General features: G+C 43.0%; 2 protein-coding genes across 3 annotated transcripts in view; one reads left to right on the top strand and one right to left on the bottom strand.

Moving 5' to 3' along the window:
• Positions 1 to 561: 561 nt before the first annotated feature.
• RNF34 (ring finger protein 34) lies at positions 562 to 9,543 on the bottom strand. Of its 2 annotated transcripts, none has more exons than XM_019538722.1 (6): positions 9,484 to 9,543; positions 6,176 to 6,391; positions 3,300 to 3,692; positions 2,949 to 3,002; positions 2,598 to 2,799; positions 562 to 1,990 (listed from the first exon to the last, which is right to left on the bottom strand). In XM_019538722.1, the coding sequence occupies exons 1-6, from the start codon at positions 9,487 to 9,489 to the stop codon at positions 1,803 to 1,805; spliced, it is 1,059 nt and encodes a 352-aa protein (XP_019394267.1). In that variant the 5' UTR covers positions 9,490 to 9,543; the 3' UTR covers positions 562 to 1,802. The 2 variants fall into 2 exon arrangements, with proteins under 2 accessions (XP_019394267.1, XP_019394268.1); XM_019538723.1 differs by lacking the exon at positions 9,484 to 9,543 and adding an exon at positions 7,072 to 8,918.
• Positions 9,544 to 12,410: 2,867 nt separating this feature from the next.
• ANAPC5 (anaphase promoting complex subunit 5) overlaps positions 12,411 to 25,407 on the top strand; it is a 15,110-nt gene continuing 2,113 nt past the window's right edge. The window contains exons 1-14 of the mRNA XM_019538703.1: positions 12,411 to 12,655; positions 13,028 to 13,107; positions 14,472 to 14,581; positions 15,025 to 15,220; positions 16,829 to 16,895; positions 18,822 to 18,923; positions 19,592 to 19,782; positions 20,673 to 20,754; positions 21,584 to 21,673; positions 22,193 to 22,374; positions 22,815 to 22,950; positions 23,207 to 23,281; positions 23,836 to 23,957; positions 24,644 to 24,751. Coding sequence (XP_019394248.1) covers positions 12,452 to 12,655; positions 13,028 to 13,107; positions 14,472 to 14,581; positions 15,025 to 15,220; positions 16,829 to 16,895; positions 18,822 to 18,923; positions 19,592 to 19,782; positions 20,673 to 20,754; positions 21,584 to 21,673; positions 22,193 to 22,374; positions 22,815 to 22,950; positions 23,207 to 23,281; positions 23,836 to 23,957; positions 24,644 to 24,751 — 1,745 coding nt within the window. The 5' untranslated portion in view covers positions 12,411 to 12,451. The remainder of the gene's footprint in view (positions 12,656 to 13,027; positions 13,108 to 14,471; positions 14,582 to 15,024; positions 15,221 to 16,828; positions 16,896 to 18,821; positions 18,924 to 19,591; positions 19,783 to 20,672; positions 20,755 to 21,583; positions 21,674 to 22,192; positions 22,375 to 22,814; positions 22,951 to 23,206; positions 23,282 to 23,835; positions 23,958 to 24,643; positions 24,752 to 25,407) is intronic.

Below are 25,407 nucleotides of genomic sequence, written 5' to 3'. Positions count from 1 at the left end.
CCAGGAGTGACCAGGAATAACGGTCACAAGCTGGCAGAGGGTAGGTTTAGGTTAGATATCAGGAGGCACTACTTCACGGTCAGGGCGGCTAGGGTCTGGAACCAGCTTCCAAGAGAAGTAGTGCAGGCTCCTACCCTGGGGGTCTTTAAGAGGAGGCTGGATGAACATATTGCTGGGGTCGTTTGACCCTAGTACTCTTTCCTGCCATGGCAGGGGGTTGGACTAGATGATCTGCTCAGGTCCCTTCTGACCCTAGAAACGGTGAAACTATAACTATGAAACTAAGTGATGCGTTGAATCGAGCTGGGGAGAAAGCTACCTACTCCATGAACAGAAAATCAAAAGATTATTTTGCTGCAGCTGCTAAAAATTGTGTCTTGTCCACCTAGAGGAGACCAGGCAGTCTATGCTCGCCAAGCCTTTAAGTCTCGATTGAGCATCATTGTGCAACTCTGCAGTTACTTGGCAATAAGTGTTTTCTGTAGATACAACACTGCTCAGAGTTGTCACTGTATAACTAGAGCCTGAAACACTAGTAGATCTTTTTCCCCCCCACACTAATTTTTTTTCCTCAGAAAAAGAGTACTCTATTACAAGTGCCAGCATGACACAGTAATATCTGTCCTCGGACCAGAGATTGTGGCAATACTTGCATCCCAGTGTGGCCCCTCTAATTCCTTGCAAAAAAGTCTGTTCCTGACAAGCTGCAGGGAATCATGTTAGCAATCTCTATTCCAGATGGGTAGTGACTGCTGCCACTGATTATTTCCTAGATGGCATCAAACCACAGAGAGAGAGAGAGAGAGAGAGAGACTGACTTTATGTAGGCTTCTGAATAGATAGCCAGCACATTTCTTGCCTTGATTCAGCCACCTGGGAACTGGGAGTTAAAAGCTTCAGCTCCTACTCATTTTTTTTCCTCTTCTACTCTCATTCACTGTACCCTTTAGACCAACTGGTGTCAGGTTTAGAAACAGTAGACATTCCAAAATACTAGCAGTTGCAGGCAAACTCTCCTGAGCAGTATTCACATTATTACAATCATCTTTTATAAGAATACTAGGTATTTACAGCAGGCTGGTATGGATTCGGGAGCCACCAGTGTTAACACCTGTCACGAAGCCTCTTCAAAATTAGATTTTATTCCCTACCTAAAGACAGTTTGACATCACTAGGCTGATTCTCTTTGATAAAGAATAGCCAGAGTACACACACAATGGACAGACATTAGAAATATTTGTAGGCAAAGGCAGTGATTTCTACAATCTTGTTTTTAGAGACTGTCTTGACACCACTGTACAACCAGTGTCAAAATAGTTACATTCTAGAAAACTTTTTTATGCATATTTAAGATTTAAATTAATAGTCTACTGGTGTAGTCATTGTTCCTAATGCACCAGAACACGTAGTCACCCAATGACACGATTAAAGTTAAAGCAGTACTTTTTGATTGCAATCATTCAGCACATTAACATAATAAAATAAAGATAGGGTTATATTCTTCAGAAGAGAGCAATAAGTAATATAAATCTGCTGTAAACAGTTTGACTTCAACAGTTTGTGGTTTTATAAGGTAATTCAGGCAGCTCTAGCATTCTACACACAGGCATCGTATTGCCGAAATGCAAATGTAATTATACCATAGAAAGTGTTTGACAGACTTTAGATCCTGCTCTTCAAAATATTATGATTTTGATACTGAAACTAAGGTCTGCCCTACAGCCCAAGCTCAGTCACTCACTCTTGTCCACAGAAATCCTGGAAGTCAGCATGTGGCTAGAAAATCCATTGCTGCTCTTCATTTAAGACTTAAATACATGCACTGCCCGTACAACGTACTGCCGGCAGATGGGGCACTCGCTCATCCTTTTGCCACACTTTGTGCACGTGACCATATGACCACATTCCAGGAGAACACAGTCAATGACTGCATCCATGCAGATCCTGCACAGATTATCATCGTTGTCATTCAACTGCATCTTCTCTCCTTCTGCAAAGCAACAGCACAGGGATTGAGTTTAGACATGAGGGCTGCTGGGGAATGGGAAGATAATGTTTCAGAACCAGATCCTTCTACTCTGGGCAACCCCCCAGACCCATGGTTAAAACCCCTTGGACTAGACTTTAAACAGTAAAACTGAATCACGGGCAGACATTTAAGTCTGGCTGATCTTGTATTTAGGATTCCATCCCTGTGGGTCAGAATGCCTATTATGTTGCTTGGTATCTGTACGATGCTTCCAGATAATTGAAAAAAAAGAATCATGAAATAGTTGTGCACAGCTCACTCCTGGGTGGTCTTGGTGAACGTGCTGTAGCCACATCGGTGAAGTTACTGGCAAAAACGGCTCGTGAGAAAGGTGGCAGGGGAGGGAGTAGGGACAGAAGTCCCTCCTCTACCCGCATCAGAAACAATCCCACTAAAACTTAGTGAAACCCCAGCAAAGGTTTTCAGTAGTGCAGTTTTTACCACAGCTGGTAGTTCGTTGAAATGTCTTGTCAGCCATTTGAGCTGATGGAGGAACTTACATACATAACCTTCCCTTGGCAAGGCCAGGAGCAGAGAACAAGAAAGTGAGAACTAAATATAAACCTACGTGTCTTGTGATTTTCCTCACTCTCCCTGTACAGTCTGTTCACTTTTTCCACAAGTTCCCACTTTTCACAGCATCCTGAATAGTTGACAAAATTACGAGCAAGTATCTCCTTCAGCTGGCGAACATTCAACCCTTCTATGTCTTCCAGACTTGAAATGTCAGACAGTGATGCCCTTGCTCGCTTTCTGGACAGCCCAGGGGTCTGAAACACAATATATGTGGCTTTAACAGTTTCCTTCTGAAGAACTCGCTACTGACACTGCTAATTATTCTGGCCAAATTCCCCAAACCCCAGTGCCAGATGAGAAGCAGGTCTAGTATTTCTCTTTAGGTGATTTTTACACATCTCACCTGCTCTTCTGCAGCATCATCATCTTCATTTGCTGAAGGGGTTTCAGCTTGGCCCTGCACACACAATGAATCAGATCAGGATACAGGCGTAATCCCCTTCTAAAACACTTCCCTTCCTGCACTAAACTAGTTAGAGGCGACACTGAAAGCCATGGTTTTCAAATGGCTGCACAATCAGCCACTGTACAGGCTTTGTGATCAGCTTTATCCCAGCTTCCAGTGTTTTTCTAGTGTCAGGGAAAGGTATAAAACCCTCAAAGCCTGCTTTCCCCACAAAGGCCCACCTCTCACCCACTTGGAGGCTTCAGCAAGTCAGTCTGCTCTGCACGCACACAATTGCTAGTACTGTACCTGTAAAAGGGTTCCATTTCCTGCACTACCCCTTCTGCTTGCTAACTCCCCTTGTGAGGATGACACCGATACAGACATTGAAAATGGATGCATAAAAATACTAGAAGTCTGTGACGGTGCTGAGTGCAAGCTGCTAGTGTCCACGCTCTCCTCTGAGTGTACTCCATGGTGACACAGCACAAGATCCACCAGGTCTTCTTTCTCTCGACACGTATCTATTGGGATGTTTCGGAGAATAAGATACTGACGCAGATCCTTCACTTTCAGTCGCATTAACTGAGGCCGCTGGAACGCTGTCTCTTGTAACAAGTGACATGTCAAACATCTTCGGAGATTTTCTTGTAAGACTGAACAAACCGAGCAAAAATCCTTCTTGCAGTCACAGCACACATGCTAGACAGGTAGATAAAAACACTCCATTAAACCATGTGTCAAGTATTCACTGGAGTAGAAAATACTTGTATTTTGCTTCTCCTCCCCACTACATCTACTGCTGTTCTTTGGCTTTCAACCAACAATCTTGTCTTACAAGTGTTTATGAACAAAGTCTCTTAAACTGGCCTTTCAAAGACAACTTTGTAGGTTCTTTCCAGGGTAGGTACAAGTTCTGTGCAGCTAGAGCACTAACTATCACATTTAATCAGTTTTAACAAGGCAGCATGTTGAAATGTTCATATAGGCTAGTGTTTACTCAGGATGTCAACTGGAGACCTAATCAAATTGTAGCATGTTAGGAATGATTCTGAACGCTCTGCCTGCTGCCAAGTCCCACTGCCAGTTTCTGGGGGGTTTTTGGTGCATGTAGAAGTAGATATTTGACCTACTAAACTGTTAGAGAGCCCATGCAGACTGAAGATGGACAGACCACAGAGGAGAAGTATTAAACTTGTACAGTCCATTTTCACCGAGTGAAAATACTGGAAGAGTTCTCCAGTCTTGACATTGCAGTGATCTTGGTTATTACTTCTTGCATATTAAATGGAAACTTCAGCTAGAAGTGACAATCCTTTTAAATTTGGTTTCCTTCAACAAAATGCTTATCAAGGATGGTAGTTCTGCACAAATACTATCTGTAAATCTATGAGCACCTGTCCCCTCTCCCTGAAAGATTTCAAGTCAGAGGAATGAAAGAGCTATATCATGGGTGGCTTCTTACTTCCAGACTTCAACATCCAAGGGATACACCACATAACAGCTGTGCACACTAGAGACAGGGTTATGTAGACCAATACAGCAACTGATCTGAACAAAAGCACATCTGGCAGGAAGCCTTCCTTCCTTTTTAACAATATTACTGCTGCAGATTACTTTTGCAAAACTGCATGTGAAGCCTCTCCTTGGCAATGGGGCTGCCTTATCTTGACTAGAAAACGTATTAAATGTGGTAACTGCACTTTACGCAAAGAACGTAAGTGATAGTTTTAGAGACAAAAGACAACGGAGGACTGCAGTCCAGCCATCATCTTACATCACGAGGAAATGATATACTAAATGCTGCCTCTGCTTTCCCAAGCAACACTGAAATTCTTACTAGTGCACACAGACATGGGTTTGTAACTGGACTAAGCTTCAATACCTGGGACAAAAGCCACTGTCCATTCAGACATTTCAAAGTCTTAAGCAGCTCCTAGCTGGAATCAGGAAGAGCTTGCTTTCTGCGCTGACTTCCAGGAAATAAAATTAAGGGAGGGAGACATTCCAGGCAAACACTGGATGCTGCAACAGAACAACTTAGCTGCGATTATATATAAAACCTTTGAAGAGTCACCATAAAAATAGTGAATGGGACCTTGAAAATAAGAGATCTGATTCAAAGGCTAAATAAAAATGTGAGCTTTAAAGCTCACGTGAACCCAAAGCAAAAAGTCAACTACTCAAAGCAGTTAGATACCCACTTAACAGAATCCACTCAACGTGTTTTCTGGTTTACGCACTCTTGACAACAGGACATTTGAAAAAGGAGATGAACTGTGAATGATGAGTGTCCAACTAGGAAGTTACATTATGTCCTATTTTTTCATCTGAGTGCACACGAGACTGGAAAAATACTATTGCTTGTATCTGTTTCCATCGTGCCATGTGAAAACCTCTGCAAGCAAATCTGAAGTCTTGGACTGGGCACAGGTGACATTTGTGCAGATAGTATAGTTGAAAGAAAGGCATAGAAGGGGAAGGTTCTGGCCATTAGCTTATGGGGCTCCTTTTTTCCAACCACACGAGTTCTGATCCATATCCCCCTCAAGTCAGTATAGATTGCTATGGAATTCAAAGGCTTTGAATCAGGCTTAAATGCAGAGTTTTAGATTAGTGCATTATATGGAACATATGGGCTGCAAGGAGAGGGCAAGATACCAAATTCATACATAACTCAATAGCTAGTTCAAGATGTTTAGTTTGTCCAAGAGGTACATCAGTCCCTTAAAGCATGAGCACCACAGGTAGCTTAATACATCTCCCCATGTTTGCTGAAACTTTAGTGCCAACTTTGGCAGCCTTAGACTGAGAAGGCATCGTGACAAACCCGATTTGCTACCGTAGGCACATGATCACAGCAGGGACCAAGAGCTCTGCAACTTTAAATATTAGTAAATATTTGTACACATTAGAAAATAACAGCCTTCATGTCTAAATTAGCTACAGTTTTCTGGGTCACCAGCTGCACAAGACAGTTCTACAGGCCTGCCATGTTACCACGAAGGTTGGCTCCCACCTCTAGATCCTAGTCAGAATTTGGCCTCACCCAGTGATTTAAATCGGACATGAACTAGTCTAACATAAGCAGGGGACTGTGACTTCTGACCTAGGTTTCTGTAACCTTGAAGGAACCACCAAATTTAAATGATCATAAAGTACTATGTAATGGGAAATATACTCACCTTTTTCCTAAAGACTGAAAAGGAAAGTCCACAAGCTTTGCAGACTATGTTAGCACCTCCTGTTGAAGATGGACATGCTGAGAACTCTGTATTTGGTGCAAATCGGAATGGACCAGTACCTCCTCCAAATCCCGACTGTTGGCCACGGACAGCTCCAGTACCCATGACTTCATTCAGCAGCCCACAGCAGGAAGCCCACATGGACGTGGCACCCGCCTGAAGACATTAATAAGGAAACAGGAAATTGTTAGTGTCATGTGCAAGTTTTCTGTAGGAAAGACTATAAAGAGTGTCATACTGGGTCGCAAGTTACAAATGAAGAACAGCTTCATTTTGTTCCAGTGATCGCCATCCTAATGGCACAAGGTATGAAACCCCAGAGTACAAAGCATTTCACACAAACAGCGGCCTGAGAACTGAACTTCCAACGGAGAAAATAATTTGGGTTTGGCAGGTTAAATCAAGGATGTTTTGGCAGAGCAGATCACTGAAAGAAGCAAACAATCAGAGTCACAAAGGAGATCCAAGAGAGTTCTGAAAAACTGAAGTAATCCTTGAGAGATACCAGCAAATCAGAGAGCAGCCAGCAGCACATCATGCTGAACAAACAAGAACTGTAGCTGGAAAGATGCCTGAATGATTTTGCAGCAGCATTGCTGTACTCCAAGAATGACCACCTGTCAGTACACTTCTGTAGCTGCCAGAACTGGCAGCTGGAGTCTATGGACAGCACTACATTAGTTTACATTTGGAATATTTTAGCAGCCAGAAGCACATTTTTAAGTGGTTCACACTAGAATCTCCGGTAGGGAAGGACCCCCCTGCAATACCTATTCTGTTTGAAGATGAGATTACAAGCTTTACAGGTCTAAAAGCCACAGCCCATCATAACTTACAGAACAAGAAGGGAGAGTATGTTATGTTCTTCAGTCCAGCTAGCACCACAATCTCCATTCTTTGGAAAGAAGTCAAAGCAGTATGCACGAAGGGTTTATGAGCTTCTCTTCCTGCTTTCCTGAAATGAATTTTAAACTGTTGCATTTGAAGTGTTTTTTTCTTTCAAGCCTGTACCAAAACTAGGCATGAGGACAACTGGAGGAGGAAGAAGATACCTTATGGGTCAAACAGATCTGTCATGTAAATGTCCCTGCTGCAATACTTAAGCCTTTACAGTTAAGCAAGGATTTGCATCATCTGCTTCACAGAAGGGCTCTCAGTTGCAGAACTCTCATTTTAACTGCCAGCTAGACTAGATGGATTTTATAGTGAAGTATACTTATGTGGGAATTTAATACAGAATAAAACATATGCAGGAATTGTGTATTCTCCTGTTTAGCAGGAAAGCAGTCCCCAATGCCTCTACCACAGTAATGCTTATGCTGTGTCCCTGAGAGTTTCGTCCAAAGATATCTCTAAGCTACCAAGAAGCTGAGTAGCAGTTCCAACACAGAGGGCCTCAAAGCAGATCTGATGAAAAAAAGTAGGGAGCACAGGGAAGGCAACCCACAGCTACAACAAGGTGGAATGGCTAAGGTCTGTTATGCCACCCCAATGAGAGAATTCAGTGGAGGCTCCATAGCCAAAGAACTCTCTAGTATAAATTAGTCCTTTTTAGGAAAATATGGCTGCAAAATCTGTCTCTCCAAGCATAGCAACCTGTGTGCAATCGTCACACACAGATAATACTTATTTGTTGCATGTAAGATTGGCCACAACCATCCTTGTTGTACTAGGCAGAAGTTGAGCATTTTTGATGTATAGCTTCAACAACACACAAGACAGTGCTGTAGTAAACACACTTGAGAATTTCGAGATCAAGACTACTTAAAAAAATGTAGAAGTAACAAGTGCTAGCCTAGCAATCTCTTTTACCATGCCTACCAAGTACGTTAGAAGCTACAAAATAAATACAACATCACTGAAAGGACACTTTCATTTTTCAGGGTCAGCATCAGAACCTGAGATTCTGAGCATCCATGATTAACACGGACCGTGAAAACTGGGAATGGAAGGTATGGCTCACACTTAATGCTGCCCTTTTTCCTGTGGGGACGTTGCAGTAAATCCAAGGAATGCAGTTAAATTACAAACTTCCTTTAGGCATTAAAATAAGAAGTTAGCATATGACAGCATGAAAGTGAAACTGTTTATCCAGTTCCAGAGCAAGTTCAGCAAACTGACCCAAAGCAATTTTTCCATAGATTACAAGTGCCAGAAAGGATCACTGTGACCTAAACTTCAATGAACCGATTGGTTTGAATGATCACTAACTTCTAGGAAAAAATATAAAGGGCTTGATTAAAAAACAAACGCAGCCTGAACACAAGCAAAAATACACATTTCTAGCATTGAGAAGCCTCCCAACTAAACTGTATACAAAAAAGCTAGCCCAGTAAATGGAGCTCCCTGCCCCCGCTTTAAATGGCATTAGACCCTCATGTTAAGAAGAGGATATACTTTTGAGAGAAGGAATCAGTGACAAGTTTTGGTAACTACACTCTACTCAAAAAAGACAAATGAGGAAGAACAGAGAGCAATCTGTTGTTGACTTAGGATATCAGTATCTTGCTAGGGTTCCTACCAGGCCACTGCAACGGCAGGAAAGAGAGAACGAGGAAATAAACCGGGTTATGGCAGTGGCGTTTAGGCTGCCCAGTGCTTTTAGAACTATTACTCCAATACACTGTAATAATTTTTCATGTGTCTTTAGTGACGCTGCGTAAAGAGCAACTCCAGGAGACACGTCTTCTACAACACCAGCGAGTATTTCAGAAAACAAATTGATCAGATTTCACTGGAGTCCTCGTGTGGCCATTTCCGATGGGAAGTCCAATACATCCTTTTAATAAACTCTGTGCTTAGGTAAGCCGAGCCATCCCGTTCCACGCAAAGAATTGATTCTTCGCCCAGAATCGATGTCATGCAACAGGTGGCTGAGCACAGCCACCGCCAGCATTTTCTCCTGCCCTGGCAAAGCGCAAGCCCCTGCCGAAGCAGCCAGGGGGCCGTCGCGGGCCCGCCCCCGGGGAGGGCGAGGGCGCACCCGGCTGGCCTGCTCGGGTCCCACTGGAGCTCCCAACCAGCTGCCCCAGCTACCCAGAAACCTTTGCGGCACCTCAAGCCTCCCATAGGCCTTTACGGCACCTCAAGCCTCCCACAGGCCTTTGCGGCGTGCCTCAGGCCGCCTCCTGCGCTCTTCAGACGGTCCCAGCGAGCGGGGCGCCAGCCGCGCCCACCCCAGCCGCCCTCGCCCGGTGCTGCCGCCCCGTCGGCCGCGTGTGAATGGGCGCCGCCCCGCCGCGAGTCACCTTCATTGCCGCCAGCGTCGCCTCCACAGCCGGCGGCGCCCCCGCGCCTAGGCCCCCCGCCCTGCCCTGCCCGCCGCTCCTACGGGCCGCCTCACGGAGGGCGGAACCTGCCACCTCTCCGCCCTTCGACCAATGGCGACGACCGCTGCCGCCCCGGTGAGCCAATGGGGAGGATTGCGCCAGCTGAGCCAATGGGAAAGAAGGACGGTCCCATTCGCCCCGGAGGGAGGATCCATTCTGTAGTAGTGGGGGGGGAGAACCAGCTGCTGAGCCGCGGGGCAGGCGGGCGGCCAGTCGGGGAAGCGGCTGCCGGGCGTGACGTCAGCGGTGACTAGGCAGCGGGGCTGTGACGTCAGCAGCTCCAGAGCGTAGGATTCCAATTGAGCCTTGCCCGTCCCAGTGCTGGTGTGACACGCGCTGGCTGCATGGCCTCGGGCATGTTACTTATCCTCTGGCTGTTCTTGCTGGGGTCAAGGGTGTGGAGGAACCTCCCCTGGCTTAGCTTAATGTGATGGCCAAGTCCTCGCAGTGCTCTTTAAGGCTTTGTGTAGACTGGGGCTTATCTCTGATCTGCTCCACGCTGCACTGGGGGGACATCCCGCCTGCAGCCCATGCAGCCACGCTGGCAACACCACTAGTGTGGGCACAGCACTGCCAGAGGCACCTGCTCCTGCTCTCCGTGGGAGCAGCATCAACAGCATCCTCCGCTGACAGCTGCCGCCACGCTCAGAGCAGGTACGGATGACAAGAGCCTAAATGATGATGTTAGAGAAAGCATACCCTCTAGCAGAATTCACAAGGCATTGAGCTGTAGCAGCCTACCTATTCAGTCTTCAGCAACACTGCAGTGCCAGCAGAGGCCGGCTGCCTGTCCTCGAATCCTGAAAAGTGCATATTTGCCTCCGAGGTCTTTCTGCGAGGGATGGGTTATGCATTTTATGTCCCAGCATTACGAGATGGCAAACAGGTGTCAGCAGGTGTACAGCTGCATGCGAGTAAGCTGGGAAAAAGGTGGGACTCCATGCTCTCCTGCATTGTTACAGCTAATAAGATTAATGAGTTGTACTCCCTAGCCTGGCAGGTAAGGCTCTTTTGCTATTTCTGTTCGGTCACAAGCCTAATAAAATGATGTCAGTGTTCTTAGGTTGCCAGGCAGAAGAAAAAAAAAACCCAACCACCAAAGAATTAAAATGAGCAAGGAAAATATTACTTTTCTCCCTACACTCAACACTCAAATTGCTTTTTGCACAGATGAATTAAACAGAACACAGGCTGTATGGTATTGCTTTGCCTTCCAAGGTTAATTCTCCTGTTTGATAAAGGATAGTACACGACATTGCTCAAAACCGTATTTCTCTTAACACTAAATCAACTATAATAATACAGCGCACACCAATACAGCATTTTATAAATACATCTTCAAACTCCCACCATTATTGTCAAAGTTAAAGGCTCAATCCTGCTCTTACTAAAGCCAATGGGTATTTTGCCAAATTTTATTAAGGGACAAGACTGTACCGTAGCAATTCATATTTTTAAACCAGCCATATTTTTGTAGCTGGGAAATTCAGTAGTAGTGTAAATGGGTGTAGCTGCAACCCAGGAAGCCCCTTACATTATACAAATTTACATCGGAGCTCAATTTGTCTCACTGGCTAGGAACCAAGTTTTCAAGAGTGGCCAATGCTTTTGTATTCCTCAGGTTTTTAAGTGGCCAGTTGCAAAGGTCTGTGATCTCCAATGGAAGCTGCAGGAGGGAACTGCAGCAGAATAATTACCCCAATTGGAATCTGCCCAGCACTAAGATTAACAACTACTCTTGCAAAAATCAAAGGTAATGACAATGAAAGTGGCTTTACAACTCATCTAAAAGACAAATGATAAAGAAACACAGGTGGGGGAATATGACAGCTGGTGTGCAAAGGTTAATTGAATGCCTATAGAGCATATCTGAAAAGGATTCTTAACAGAGGTGTGTTGACAGACAAAATAATGAGGTACTAGGACAATAGCTTGATATTCAGAAAAGAACCATTTACCATTAATGATCGTCCTGAGGGCCTTGATGAGCAACTTACAAATAAGACATCCCAATGACGACACAATCATAATATAGTGTTTCCTTTCTCTTAGTTGGCAACAGGTCAGCATTCATGTCATGTCGACCTTTAGTACCTGGTCCACACCAGGGAAACTAACGATCCTCCTACCGAACCGAATCTGGGAACTTTTCAAGGAATGCAGGTGTTACTGCCACTGATCCTCCCGGCGCTGGGCTGTCATTGTGCCACCCGGCCTGCACTGCAAATCGTACAACTTAACCTGGAGGATCTGTCAGCTGCCTTTTTCTTCCCCTGAGCAGTTCACGCTGGCAAAGAACATTGCAAGACCTGTACCCTGGCTGCTGTTTAAAGCATGCATCGAGAACCGTAGAAACCGAAGTCCCATTTAATGCCTGCTGACTGAAACAAGATTGAGCTATATTGTTATCCCTACAGCCCTCTTGTAGTCAATAAGAGAGGCACACGCGCAGCAGTTACCTACATGAACGAATGGACAGATCCTCTCGAGCCACTTCCCAGGGGGTTCTCTAGTCTAGACAGTTTCTTGTTTGAATCTAGCACTTCACACTCGGGGACGTTTCAGATGCTGCTAACTCAGCATCAGGAGGGGGAGTTCCGGGGACAGCCTTTACGGTTGCACGTACTGTCTCGCGTGCAAATTAAAGGCTGGTTCAGAGCGGAGTTGATTTCCCGACGCTGCAGGGGGCTGGAGGCCCCTTCCGCCCCCGGCCCCCTCCCGCCGCGCGCGCGTTTCCGCCCGGCGACCGAACGGCGGCGCACAGCGCGGCGGCCGGCTCGCTCTGCGGTTGGCTGCCCTCGCCGCCGCCGGCCGCGATTGGCTGCTTCGGGGAGGCCGGTTTCCCGGGTGACGGGCGAGGCTGTGCGGGCGGCGAGAGGGCCCGGCCATGGCCAGCGTGCACGAGAGCCTCTACTTCAACCCCATGATGACCAACGGCGTGGTGCACGCCAACGTCTTCGGCATCAAGGACTGGGTCACCCCCTACAAGATGGCGCTGCTGGTGCTGCTCAGCGAGCTGGGCCGGGCGGGCGCGCAGCTCGGCCTGCTGGAGCGGCGGCGCCTCAACCGCTTGCTGCTGCCGCTGCTGCAGGTCGGCGCGCCCCGAGACAGGAAGGGGGGCCCAGCATCGCCTGAGGGGAGCGGGGGAGTCCCAGCGTCCCCTCACGGGGGGGCAGCGCTGCCTGACAGAGTCGGGGGGCCCAGTACGAGCACCCCCTGAGGGAAGGGGGCCCCCAGCACCCTCTGAGAGGAATGGGGGGGCCTCCAGTGGTGCCTGAGGGGAGCCGAGGGGGGGGCCCAACATTGCCTGAGGGGAGGGAGGGCCTCCCATTGTCCCCTCAGCTCCCAGAGCTGCCTGAGAGAAGCAGGGGGCTCTCAGCGTGAGCACCCGCTGAGGGGCAGGGGGGGTTGCAGCGTGAGCTGCTGCCTGAGCTCCTCCATTCCCCTCCTTTGGCTCCTGCAGGGTCCTGACATGTCGCTGTCCCGGCTGCGCAAGGCTATCGAAGAGTCATGCCCCAACCTGGCCAGCTCCGTGCACATCAGGTAGCCTGTCCTGTCCATGCTCCCTCGAGCTGAGAGATTAACCCGGATGCTGTGCTTCCTTTTACAGCAGCTAAATCGTAGCCTGCCCATGCGAAACTGTGTCCGAAGCCTTGCCATGACCCAGTGACTCTCACGCAGGGTGCTGCAGCCCTGTTGGCTCTGTTAGGTGTGCAGCTGTGGTGTACAAGATAAATCCTGGCTTTTCACCTAGGAATCCATAGTGTCCAAAACCTCCTGCTGTGTTGTGGTCCAGGTCTTTGCAACAGAAGCATTGCTGTATTGTTTTTCTGTAGTCAAAAAAATGAGGGAAACTAGGAGATGGCATTTTTTTGAGCTGCCTCGCGTCTAAAGAGGTTGAGAACTGCAGTGCTCATTCTATGCATGCAAGGCCAATCTGCACCTAAATAAAATATGCTGCTGCTGGCCTGGCCTAGGTCCCAACAAGTCACTTTATTCCATGCACGGCACTTACACAGACAGGGAATTTGAAGCAGAAGCTTTCTTTTTTAAAACTTCTTTTAGCTCCATGAATCAGGCTCTGGAGAACTATGAAAATCATATAGAGGTTTTCCATTATTTTTTTAGTATGCAAGTTTCTCATTAGAGGTCAGTAACTCATGAGCATGGTCAGTACATTGAAGTGGTTTTTTTTTTTCCTTTAGCAGCACTTGTCAAACTGTTCCATGGAACCCCGGGGTTCTGCAGGAGAGGAAGTGAACTTGGTTTCATATTCATAAAACCTTGTGTTTTCTCTGTATCTATTCAGTTCACCTGTAAAGATGCATGTCTACCCTGTATTTTCAGTAGGGTTCCACAAAGAGATTGGGGGTAATGGCAGAACGGGCTGGGGCAGACAGCGTGCCACCGTTGTTGGGCTGGGTCACCTGGCTCCATGTCAGTTCATGTGGTCCATGGAGCCAGGGGTAGGGGTTCCAGGGTAGAAGAAGTGATAGGAAAGGGTTCTGTGACCTTAGGAAGTTTGGAAATTACTGCTTTAAGGACATGTTTTCTTAGAGAACAGAGAAAATATGGAGAACCAATATAGAGTTTATCACATTTCTCCTGTACAGAAATTATAACTCAAACTATGTTCAGCCTGTTGAAACGTGGCTCAGCATACAGATCTTTCCAGGGGAAAAAGCAATAGCGTATGAATGATTTGTGAAATTAATCAGTTATCTAAAAAACAGAAACATTTTTGAACAGCTAGAAATCGTATAAGTGAACTAGTAACCGTTTAGTTATAACTTATGTTTGGGTCTTATTCTTTCTACATCTGAGTTAAGGTAGAGTGCTTTGTGTGCATACACATGTACATGCACAGTATGGGAAAGGAACTTTTTAAAAACCTGTCTTCTCTTTAGGATAAAACTAATGGCAGAAGGAGAATTGAAAGATATGGAACAATTTTTTGATGATCTGTCAGATTCATTTACTGGGACCGAACCAGAAGTTCACAAAACAAGTGTTGTGGGTATGTCATTATATGGTTGGTTTTTGTTCAAAGAATCTGTTTGAAAGGAAAATATGTGTATCTTAATTTTTATATTTGAAAAACAATTACAATTCCTTTTTTTGGCCAATTTTGAATAAAGCCATATGAAGATAATATAATCACATGTTTCAGGCTAACAAATAATTTTACAGCACCATTTGTGACTGTTGCTGGTATTAGTAGGAGTTCCATGATCAGATTTATCTGTTGGATTGGGCCTTAGAGAAACAGGTTTTCAATGAACCTAAAGTAATGAGGCAGTAAATACCTATTTATTAGACTGGTTCACTGAAATAAAGCAAAATACAAGTTTATGCTCCTACTTGATGGCAGAACCATCAAGAAAATACTACTTCCACTCCCTGATTTAAAATTCCTTGGTACTACAGTTAGATGTCATAACAGACATTTTCCTTTTATAGGTCTGTTTCTGCGCCACATGATCTTGGCATACAACAAGCTTTCATTCAGTCAGGTCTATAAACTTTATACTGCACTTCAGCAGTATTTTCAGAATGATGAGAAAAAAACTGGAATTGATGAGACTGATATGGAGCTCACAAATACTGAAGACCTGGAAGGGAAAATGGAAAAAGAAGAACTTGATGTACCTCTAAGGTGATTATAGAAAATGTTATAAAGTCTTTCAAACCCTGCTGGACAACTAGCCAAGTTGCTTAATTCAGGATGGGCTGTTGCTTACTGTGGTCTGTATTTGCTGTAATGCTACTCCTCTGAATTAAACAAAGACATCAGTAGCTCCAGTCTCAGAGCTACATTAGGTCAGTGTTTAATGTTTAAGCTGTATCTTCGCTAGAACTAGAAATCATTTTCAGAATTGTTGCTTGAGTTGTAGATGCATGAAGTAACCAGTATTTTCATGTTGAAATCTAAAACTTATACATATTATCTGTCAATTCTTTTTAAAGACCAGAATATTGCAGGTCATTGCAATAACCTAGACTACCAGAGGAAGGGAAGTTTTGTGCCCAAAAAACTGCCTAACTTCTTCCTCAATTACATGGTCAGTCCAGAAAAAGACATCACAAAAAAATCTTTGTCTCTAATGTCACGGTCCATTTTTCAGTCTGTTCCCAGATAGTGCTGAAGTGGTCAGTCTAATATCTTGTTGGCACCAAGTGGTAATGCTTGTGAACTGCAACTCTTAAATCTACAGTAATTCTGTTTGCGAATGTCACTGATTGTTGGCTCTAGCACTTTCCTTCACTTTGATTTAATACATTCTTTGATTTTTCTTTAAAAAAGGAAAAAAAAGAACCACGTGCAACAGTGAGGATTTTAATGAATTAAAAATGATGTCTTATGTTAAAATAGCCCTTAAGTACAATTTTTTTTTCATATACACATTTAAATTATATTTGTAACTGTCAAGCTCTCCAATGAGCTTGCATTCTTCCAGCCTTCCTGAAGGCTAGGAATCTAGCTAATGGTGGTAGGAGTTTTGTTTTTGCTAGACAGCTACTTCTCAGCTTTTGCAGAGCAGTTTTTTGGGGGGAATTAATTTTGCTTTCTAGAGTATCAGTGTGACACTGTATGCCTATTTTCTCAGAGAGGATCAATAGCACAAAGCAGCCTTTACCTTTCATCCCAAACCTATCTTGTTCCTTTCTTAGACAAACAGTCTAAGAGCAGCAAATTAAAAAGGGATGGAGACTTGTCAGGGAGCAGCTGATGCACGTAAACTGACATCTACCTGCTTTTAACCTTTGGTCAGTGAATACTACATTGGAACAACTTAGTTCTGTTTTTTCATGCATCCCCTTCTTGACTCGCTGCAGCTTTTATTTGCCCTTGTTCTTACGGTTTTTACTGTGTTCTTCACAATAAACATAATCATCATGTTGCTCTCAGCCCCTGTAGGCAGAAAATTAAAACCAACTCTGGTGTTAAAACTAACTCTCCATTAGAATAACACACCTGGCTTCCTTCAGACATGTATTCCATTTCACTGTCTGTTAAAAACTAAGATAATGTTTGTTCCTTCTGATTGCTTTTTTCTGTCTCCTATGTGCCAGATGTAACTGTCCCTTCTCTATCCTACCCTGCACTCCAGGCTTCTTTTTTATGCTTAATATTGTATAATGATTGTGGAGCCTTTTTGAAGTGTGTCTTTTTCTTTTTAATCTGTAACTGGCACAGCTTTTTTATAGCTTCAGAATAAGCTATTTTAATTGTCACTTTCCAGTGTTTTTGTCTGTTTAATAGGGAAGAAGAAGTATCTTGTGGTGGTCCTCTTTCTCAGAAGCAAGCAGAATATTTTCTTTCACAGCAGGTATGTTAATCTTGGATACTGCTGAGCAAATAATTAAGTTAAGAGTTGTCTGTGTGTTCATGAATGGTCACCAGACATGTTTTCCTCATACTTATTAGGACTCTATTGAATTGTATTTGTTAGTTGCTCACTGTAAGAACCTGAAAGTGAAACTAAGTGGCCATGCAAAACACGTGGCATGACTGAATTCCTTGATGTTGAGTGCTGCTCAGTTTAATTTCTAGTGTTACTGTTTATACTCAAAAATTCAAAATTTACGTTCAGTAAAACATTTGCAGAACATCTACCTGCAGGAAAGAATAAATACTGGTTGAAACAAAGTGAATTATATGAAGTCTTGTGACTTTAGCAAACAATTAGCAGCTTGTACCAATTTGCTATTACTAAAAAAAGCATACAGAACTTAACATCCATTTAAAGAAATAAAAAGAATTGTTAGATGTTATTGGGCTCTTTGTCTACATCAGCCAGGTCTTGCTGGAATGCTGTTTTTTACATTGCTTCACTTTGTTGCAAATTTGATTTACACTACAGCAGAATTGCATTTTCCCTTCATTCTAGATTTTAAATTACTGCACAGTATTTATATCTTACATATATAAACTGTAATTTTTCCCTATCTTAGACACAGTAGTCACTGATTAACTGAAACTTGGAGTCTTATTTTTGTTCAGTTAACTTTACCAGATTAAGTGGAAACTTTATCTTGAGTTTCCTGGATTTGTTTGATTTTTTTTTTTTTTTTTTTTTTTTTTTTTTACAGTGCTCCCCAGATTTTTAGTCTGAATCTTTTTATGAACAGATGGATATACCAAAGTGTGTGTCCACCCCTTAATTTCCACCCCCACTTCCAAAGAACATAAAAAGTATACTTGATTTTTGTTCATAGAGTTGATCTGTACATGGACCTGCAACAGTGGGGGGTGAGGGGGTGTGATTGCTGTATTTTTTTTGTATGCAATAAAAATACCAAATGAAAAGAAATCTTTTCAGTGTGGTTCTTAATAGCATAATTTTTAGTGCATTTAATTCTCTGAATTCTTTCCTTGGTTATTTGATTCTTGTGAGATTATTTAATACAGGGGTGTCAAAGTTCTGGCTTGAGAAGCCACCCTGTCCACCCCTAGGTGCTGGTCTTGGGTCTCGCAGCTGACCCATGCAGCATGTGCCAGGCTGGTCCTGCAGCAGGGTTTGTGCAATGTGTGGTTCTTCCCACAGCCAGTCTGGGGCCTGCCCAGTGAGCATCTTGGACTAGCTGTAATGTGCACAGTGTGCAGTACAATTCCAGACTGGCTGGAGCATGCAACACATATGGCATGTATTCCAGAACGGTCAGAACAGGCACCATATGCAGCATGGAGCCCAGAGAAGGCACCACAGACTCTGGATCCAATATGTGGGGTGAGGAATGGAGTCTGTGGGCTCAATCCAGCCCGCACTCTGACTCTGTACCACTCATCCAGCCCACGGAGCCAGGTGACAGGTGTTACTGATTTAAAGGAATATCAGTTCAAGGAGTTTCTATAATTATTGATTTGATTTTGGACTTGGAAAGCTGTTTAACCTGAGAATGTGGGATTTACTTTTATTCAGTGTTACACATAATCAGAACTGTGTGGCATATTAAGTAAGAGGTTCAATGCATTAAGTTACCAGAGACACAAGGTGAATTATTCTTAATCTACTCCCTATTCCCTCCCACAGTGCTGTCCAAGTGACTATGGTCATTTTAAAGGTGAATGATTTAATATGATTTAGAGCAGAATTGCCTTTGGCAATATTTAAACATGACTGTAGGTGTAATTTATGACACGTTCTTTGGTTGGTTATGCAGTTAGAAAGATGAGAAATGGCTAACAATGTAATCTTGATATTTGCACTTCCCCAATCCTAGTTACCTAGTGACAATTTCTATTTTTATTCCAGGCTTCTTTATTAAAGAACGATGAGACAAAGGCTCTTACTCCAGCAGCATTGCAAAAAGAGCTCAATAATTTGTTAAAATTCAATCCAGACTTTGCTGAAGCAGTAAGTGTATCTTCCCTTCAACCAAAATGCATGTAGGGCAATTCTTTTGTATTTCTAAAATTAAAATTTATTTCTGGGGACTTTTGCACATCAGTATAAAGTGTTTAAGTTTTATCTAATAGTTTTGTATGTTAATATGATGTTTCAGAATAGAAATCCTGAAGACACTGTCAGATTCAGCAGGGTGGTACAGTAGTCATTTAACTTCAGACAGGAGTAGTCCTGTTGGATTCTTTAAGACTGTACAAGTGTATACATGTAAGCATGTGCTTATGCTCTCTGCCGAACTGAACTGAGACTTGTCCTTCTGACACTAAGCTGTCCTGAGTAATTTAAAGAGTTATATCCCTACATTTTTAGTAAAAAGACTGAGACATTGGTATTGGTGGAATGTATACTGGGCATTGATTTATTGCAAGACCCAGAAATGAATTGCATACATGTATTCTGGACAGTAAAAACAAAATGTAGTTGCCAAAGTAATGCTCATTCTAGGTCTGTGCTGCCTCTTTTGCACGATTCCTAGTCAAATGTGCTCCCGTTTGCAAAATAACCTTCCCCTCCAGCTCAGAAGCTTTTTCTGAGTGAGATAGCATGAAAAAAATGATTTTGAAGAGCATGTCGTTAGTTCTGTTTTTAATTAAAGCTGACTTTGCTTTAAATTTTAGCATTATTTAAGCTACTTAAATAGTCTAAGAGTTCAAGATGTCTTCAGTTCAACACACAGCCTCCTTCATTATTTTGACCGTTTGATTCTCACTGGAGCAGAAAGCAAAAGCAATGGCGATGAAGGCTATGGCCGAAGTTTGAGATATGCTGCTCTTAATCTAGCTGCACTGCATTGTCGGTTTGGCCACTAGTAAGTTAATTCATCTTTCTGATCAATTAAATAAATAAAAAACAAGTTGCTACATCTGCAGGATGGACCTTATGTTCTGAAAGTCATTTGGGGTGGGGGAGGAGTTCTGTAGTTCAGGGGCAAATGAAGGGGGACTGGTTTGGGAACTTTCTTGGAATCTTGGGCTGATTCTGATTTCCTTGTGGTATCACTACAAAATTAGAATGATGCTAAGGCTAGAGGTTCTTTTGATGTCTGTTACAGTTGACATAAAAAGCCTTAGCATCTTTCTTTTTATTTCTAGTTCTTTTTATGTCTAGTTGCAGATCTACTACCCTGGAAAACTATTGCAGTTGTTTCCCAGGGTGGTAGATCTTTTACGTCACTTATCAGATGCAGGTCAGCAGGTAAGTGCTTATGTATCAGTTGAGATGTAAGTGCAGCTGACCTACTGTTACACTCAAACCAGCATTGATTGTGTGATTTGTGAAGTCATTAGGATTTTAAAACAATGCTTTAATAATAAATAGGGGAAAAAAAGCCTCTGGGCTACCAATGTGCAAAGATAGTGATGGAGAGAGCTGGGTGAGGTAGATTGGAAGTAGAAACCCTCTATACCTGGGCATGCATTGTAACTATCAGAATGGTACCTGAAGTGCCTTTTGAACGTGTGATGGGAGTCCTGGTAAGGGGCAAAAACTTGTAGATTCCGTTCTTGGTGAGAGAACCTTGTCTTAAAGCTAACACAGAAGTGGATGTAAGGAAATGCTGTCTCGTCTGACCTGTTTAATCAGAGCTCACTTTGAAATAAGATATGCATAATTTAGATCAGCATTATTCTCTCTTTATAATGCTGTGTTTATAGGTGTTAATGAAATATTAATGCTTTCTGTGTTTTGATTTGCTGATAGTCAACAGGCTGAGCTTGCTCTTCAGGAAGCCATCAGAATTGCACAGGAGTCCAATGATCATGTTTGCTTGCAGCATTGTTTGGTAAGACAGCCATGCTTTAAAGGGAGATAAATGGCCTGTCGTAGCCATCTGTCTCTCAGCTCAATTAGACTTTTGATGTATTTGCTATAGCTGGGTCTAGCATTTGGCAGTAGTTAAATGTCACTTCCTCACCTTGGGACGATGCTTTGGTTGTTAGTGCCGTAAGCAGTAAATCTGAGTGAGCTATCCTTGAAGCAGTGAACTTCAGGGTACTAACTAGAACCTTCTGAATGGGCATCGTGCACCCCAAATCATGCAATGCTGGGAAATTTATTTTCACACTTTTAAGAGGTCTGTTCAAGATAAGTCATAGAAGCTTATTTTCAAGCACCCCTCTGTGCAGGGATTATGTGTAAATCTCCCACCCAGCCAATGACAAGGCAAAGAATTAAGTGCTTCTTTCTCTAGGAAGTCACTGTCTGACTAGACTAAGCTTTTATCTTACTGTTTTGTGGATTCTGAAATTTAACTTTTCTAAGGAGAGTGTTGTTTTGAGGTAGGAGTAAAGCTTCTCATAGTTTGCAGCAGTGAATAAACTCCAGTTAGGTTAATTGTGCAAGTGTCTCAGATGTGTAACAATATAATAGTTTCTGTGTTTTTACTGTGAAATCTCCAGTGTTGGCCACTGTTGCAGCTAGAACTCCAAGCTAAACAGATCACTGATCTTTTCTGCTGTGTCAATTCTTAATGCAGGTTCCATTTTATGTGACTTCTAGAAGTTTGTATTGCAATGAGATTTGTCCACCCTTGTTAATAGATGCGTGAAAATGTTTTGTATTATACTAAGCAGCATATCTCTGCGATGACATTTAACTTCTTTTCTAAACAGAGTTGGCTATACATCTTGGAGCAGCAGAGTTCAGATAGCTGTGTTCTGTTAGAACACTCTGTGAAAAAAGCTGTTCACTTTGGATTGCCAGTAAGTCTCCTGTTTTGTTTCAAAATCTGGCTCTTTCTCTTCCTTTAAACATTCATGACCTGGCATGGGAGGCAGAAAATGAACATAAAATTGTGTAGTGAGCAGGCTGCCATGCAAGATCTGAGGATCCAGTCTGTGACTTCAGATTGCTGGGGCTGAGGAAGAAAAATGCAGATGAGGCAGGAAGCAGATGGAACAAGTGAGAGGCAGCTAATCATATAGCTGGTATGTAGAGTGCAGGAGGTCTGAGCAGTATTTGGGGGAGTGAGGAAAAAGAGGGAAAGCTCTAGAAGCAGAGCATAATCATTGGAAGGATCCAACTTGAACCTCTTCCCTCCCGCTACCTGTTCCACGATGGAATGGGAGCCTAGAGTATTCTTTTCATCCCTTAACAAGGTGACATTCATATTGTTACATATGGAGAAAGGTGGAAGTTTTGATAACTTATTCTTTCTGCTTTGTTAGACTTTGTTGCTTGGCAGCTTTACCACCCTAATTTTGTTTTTCCATCCCTCCTAGTACCTAGCTTCCCTGGGAATACAATCCTTGGTCCAGCAAAGAGCTTTTGCAGGGAAGACCTCCAACAAGCTAATGGATGCCTTAAAGGACTCTGATCTGTTGCACTGGAAACACAGCCTTTCGGAGCTTATTGACATTAGTATAGCACAGAAAACTGCCATTTGGAGATTATATGGCCGCAGGTATTTTCGCTCCCCGAAGTCTAGTTCTGCTGCTTATAGTAGTTCGTTAACGTTGTAAGCAAGTGATGCTCTTGTTGACTTCTTGACAACAGTGCAAGTGACTGCTTCTCTTCAGTGTGCTAAGTGAGGCATCAACAGATGCTGGGGCTGGTTCTTCCAGGTCCTGCTCATTTAACTCCTATGTTAGAAGATATATTTCATCACCCTCTTACAGCTGTAATTTTAATTTCCTTGTTTATTCAGCCTTAGCCAGACAAAAAGCTTCTGTATGTGAATACTTTTATTTGGATTTATGGTCTTTTCATGAGCACCTTTGGTCCTTGCATAGTTTGGAATTCCGGGGGGTGGGAAGAAGGGGAAATAGTTTGGCTTTTGTTTTATGGCTTGAGCATAGATTAGAACTACTGCATGAAAGTAAACTATGGTTTTCCTCTCTCTAGCACCATGGCTCTTCAACAAGCCCAGACGCTGCTGAGCATGAACAGTTTAGAATCTGTAAATGTGGGTGTCCAACAGAATAATACAGAATCCTTTGCTGTAGTGCTGTGTCACCTGGCTGAGCTACATGCAGAGCAGGTGAGCTTCATAGTTAATTGCACAAAAAAAAAAAGTTTGCAGGGGCAAGTGGGGATGCTTTGCAGGCCTGTGGCAAGCTGAGTGACATGTGGCAAGGTGTGTACATTTAGAGTTATTTTTCCTATCTCCAGCCTACGTGGATGAGGTGGAAGGAAATCTTAGCATTTTTCTCTTAGCAACTTCTTGTTTCTAGGGGTGTTAGTTTCATCGTAAGGCGTGCTTGCATGCTTATCACAGTGCTGTTTCTCTGTTGTAGGGCTACTTTGCAGCTGCTTCTGAAATATTGAAACACTTGAAAGAAAGATTTCCTCCCAATAGTCAGCATTCACAGGTAACCTGTGGCCTATTCTGCTTAAAAAATAATAATAAAAAAGTTGTGCACCAAGTTTGTGTCTGTGGCAGAAGGATCAGAATTCCCCTTCATCCTAATTCCTTCTGTACTTCATCTGTATAAACTGTGTTTAGAGCACATTTGAATAGCCTCCACATAAATTGTCTCACTAATGGGGAAGCCACAAATTCACGCATAGATCTGAAAACCATGAAAGTATAGTATGTCACCATTTGAGTGGGGAGGGATTTTCATCAACACCTTGGATTGAAAAGCAGTGTTCATCATTTTTCCATGCCTTCTGTTCCTATGCAGACTCTGCAACATTTTTTAACTCATAATACATAAGGGGTTTTAGATTTTGAAACGCATTCTAGTTTCTGCACTGTAACAAGAGTTATATTTCTTCAAAACAACAAATGAAGACTTATTTGTACTGCTTCTCCAGTAAATAAAAGGGTATTCAGCTGTGTTTAAAAGTTGCATATGTGTTTCATTTTTGGATCACAAAATGCATGTATGCCACTATTTATGCCTGGACCTTCTCTGTTTAGCTGTGGATGCTGTTTGATCAGAAAATACAGTTTGATAGAGCCATGAATGATGGCAGATACCATATTGCTGATTCTCTTGTGGCAGGAATTACAGCACTTAATAGCATCGAAGGAGTGTACAGGTAAGAAACCACCTACCTTCAGAATAGTGTTCAATAATATCCCATTAAAATGGTTAACAATGGAATATAATGCTTGCTGAAAATAAAATGTTTACCTACACATCACTTTCTACTGGTTGTTATATAATACTTTTTGCCTAGTTCTGCTGTAAGTATACTAATATATAATGTATTTTGATACATACCATTCTGTCCATTCCACTAGGGCTTTGAAGCTCTGGCTAGCTTGGTGTAGCATTACCTAAACATGAATGTATTCGTTGTAGGTCTGCTGCTTTCAGAATGTATCAGTGTATCCATTTAACATCAAAGTGTAATTCTGGATTTGTATGAAATCAACAGGAGACCAAAAGCCTATTTTGCCTGCAGAGTGACTGTGTGCAAGTTTGCTTTGCCTCAGCTTTGGTTTTCCTGTCTAAAATGGAGGAGGCCTCTATTTTCCTTCCATTTAGGGTGCTTAAAATACGTGTTGAGTTTTCTGGAACACGTGCTTATAAGGACTAAGACCTGTTTATATAAAACATCTTTGCCCGCTCCAGAGTGTATTTACAAAACAACTCTACCCAAGCATATGCAAGTGTGGGAGGAGAGATCTAACATACCAGTGTGCATTATAGTGCACTCAGAGGCAGGACTGAGACCAAAATATAGAAATCTGGTAAGTTTTTGTTTGTCTTGAATTGCAGAAAGGCCATTGTATTGAAAGCCCAAAACCAGATGTCGGAGGCACACAAACTCTTACAGAAACTGTTGATGCACTGCCAGAAGATAAAGAATACCGAGATGGTGATCAGGTAGGAAAAATGTGGAATAGTACTTGACACTGATTTAACCTCAGCAGCCATAACTGGGACAGTTTGGGTGCCTATAGACATGCAGTGAGGCTGCTCTGATGCGCTGTGATTATAGCGTATCAGAGCAGACTTGATTAATTGAGTCTGCTGGAAAGTTGCTTGTTCAAACTTTAGTTAAGCGTCTCCGCCACCGTTTTTCAGTGCAGGGATGCTGATACATGTGACTTCCCTGCTCCTCCCTCCACCCCCATTACATGTATAAATGCCCATGAATTCATTAATTTGTAGATGATCACTACTTGGACTAGGAAATATTTCCATCTTTAATAAACTTCGTTGGTAGTATTTCATTTTACTACCATAGAAATGGAAACAGTCACTGCTCAGCTGAATGAACTTGCTGTTTGTAACTGTTTGTAAAGCAAATGATTTGGAATGGTACCTAATCATGCATCTCTGTACTCAAGAGACTGAAAGCTTTTGTATTTGGAACAGTCTATGATAGCTTCCATCATCATCATGAGCAATGCAATTTATGTATCTGTGTTTTAAATTGTGAATGATGTGAAAGTTTCGTAGATTTCATAGACATTAGGGCTGGAAGGGACCTCGGGAGATCATCGAGTCCAGCCCCCTGCCCAAAGGGCAGGAAGTCA

Source organism: Crocodylus porosus, unplaced genomic scaffold, assembly GCF_001723895.1.
Source record: "Crocodylus porosus isolate Cpor-Errol unplaced genomic scaffold, CroPor_comp1, whole genome shotgun sequence".
Classification (NCBI taxonomy): Eukaryota; Metazoa; Chordata; order Crocodylia; family Crocodylidae; genus Crocodylus; species Crocodylus porosus.
This window is presented reverse-complemented; position numbering and strand designations above follow the sequence as displayed.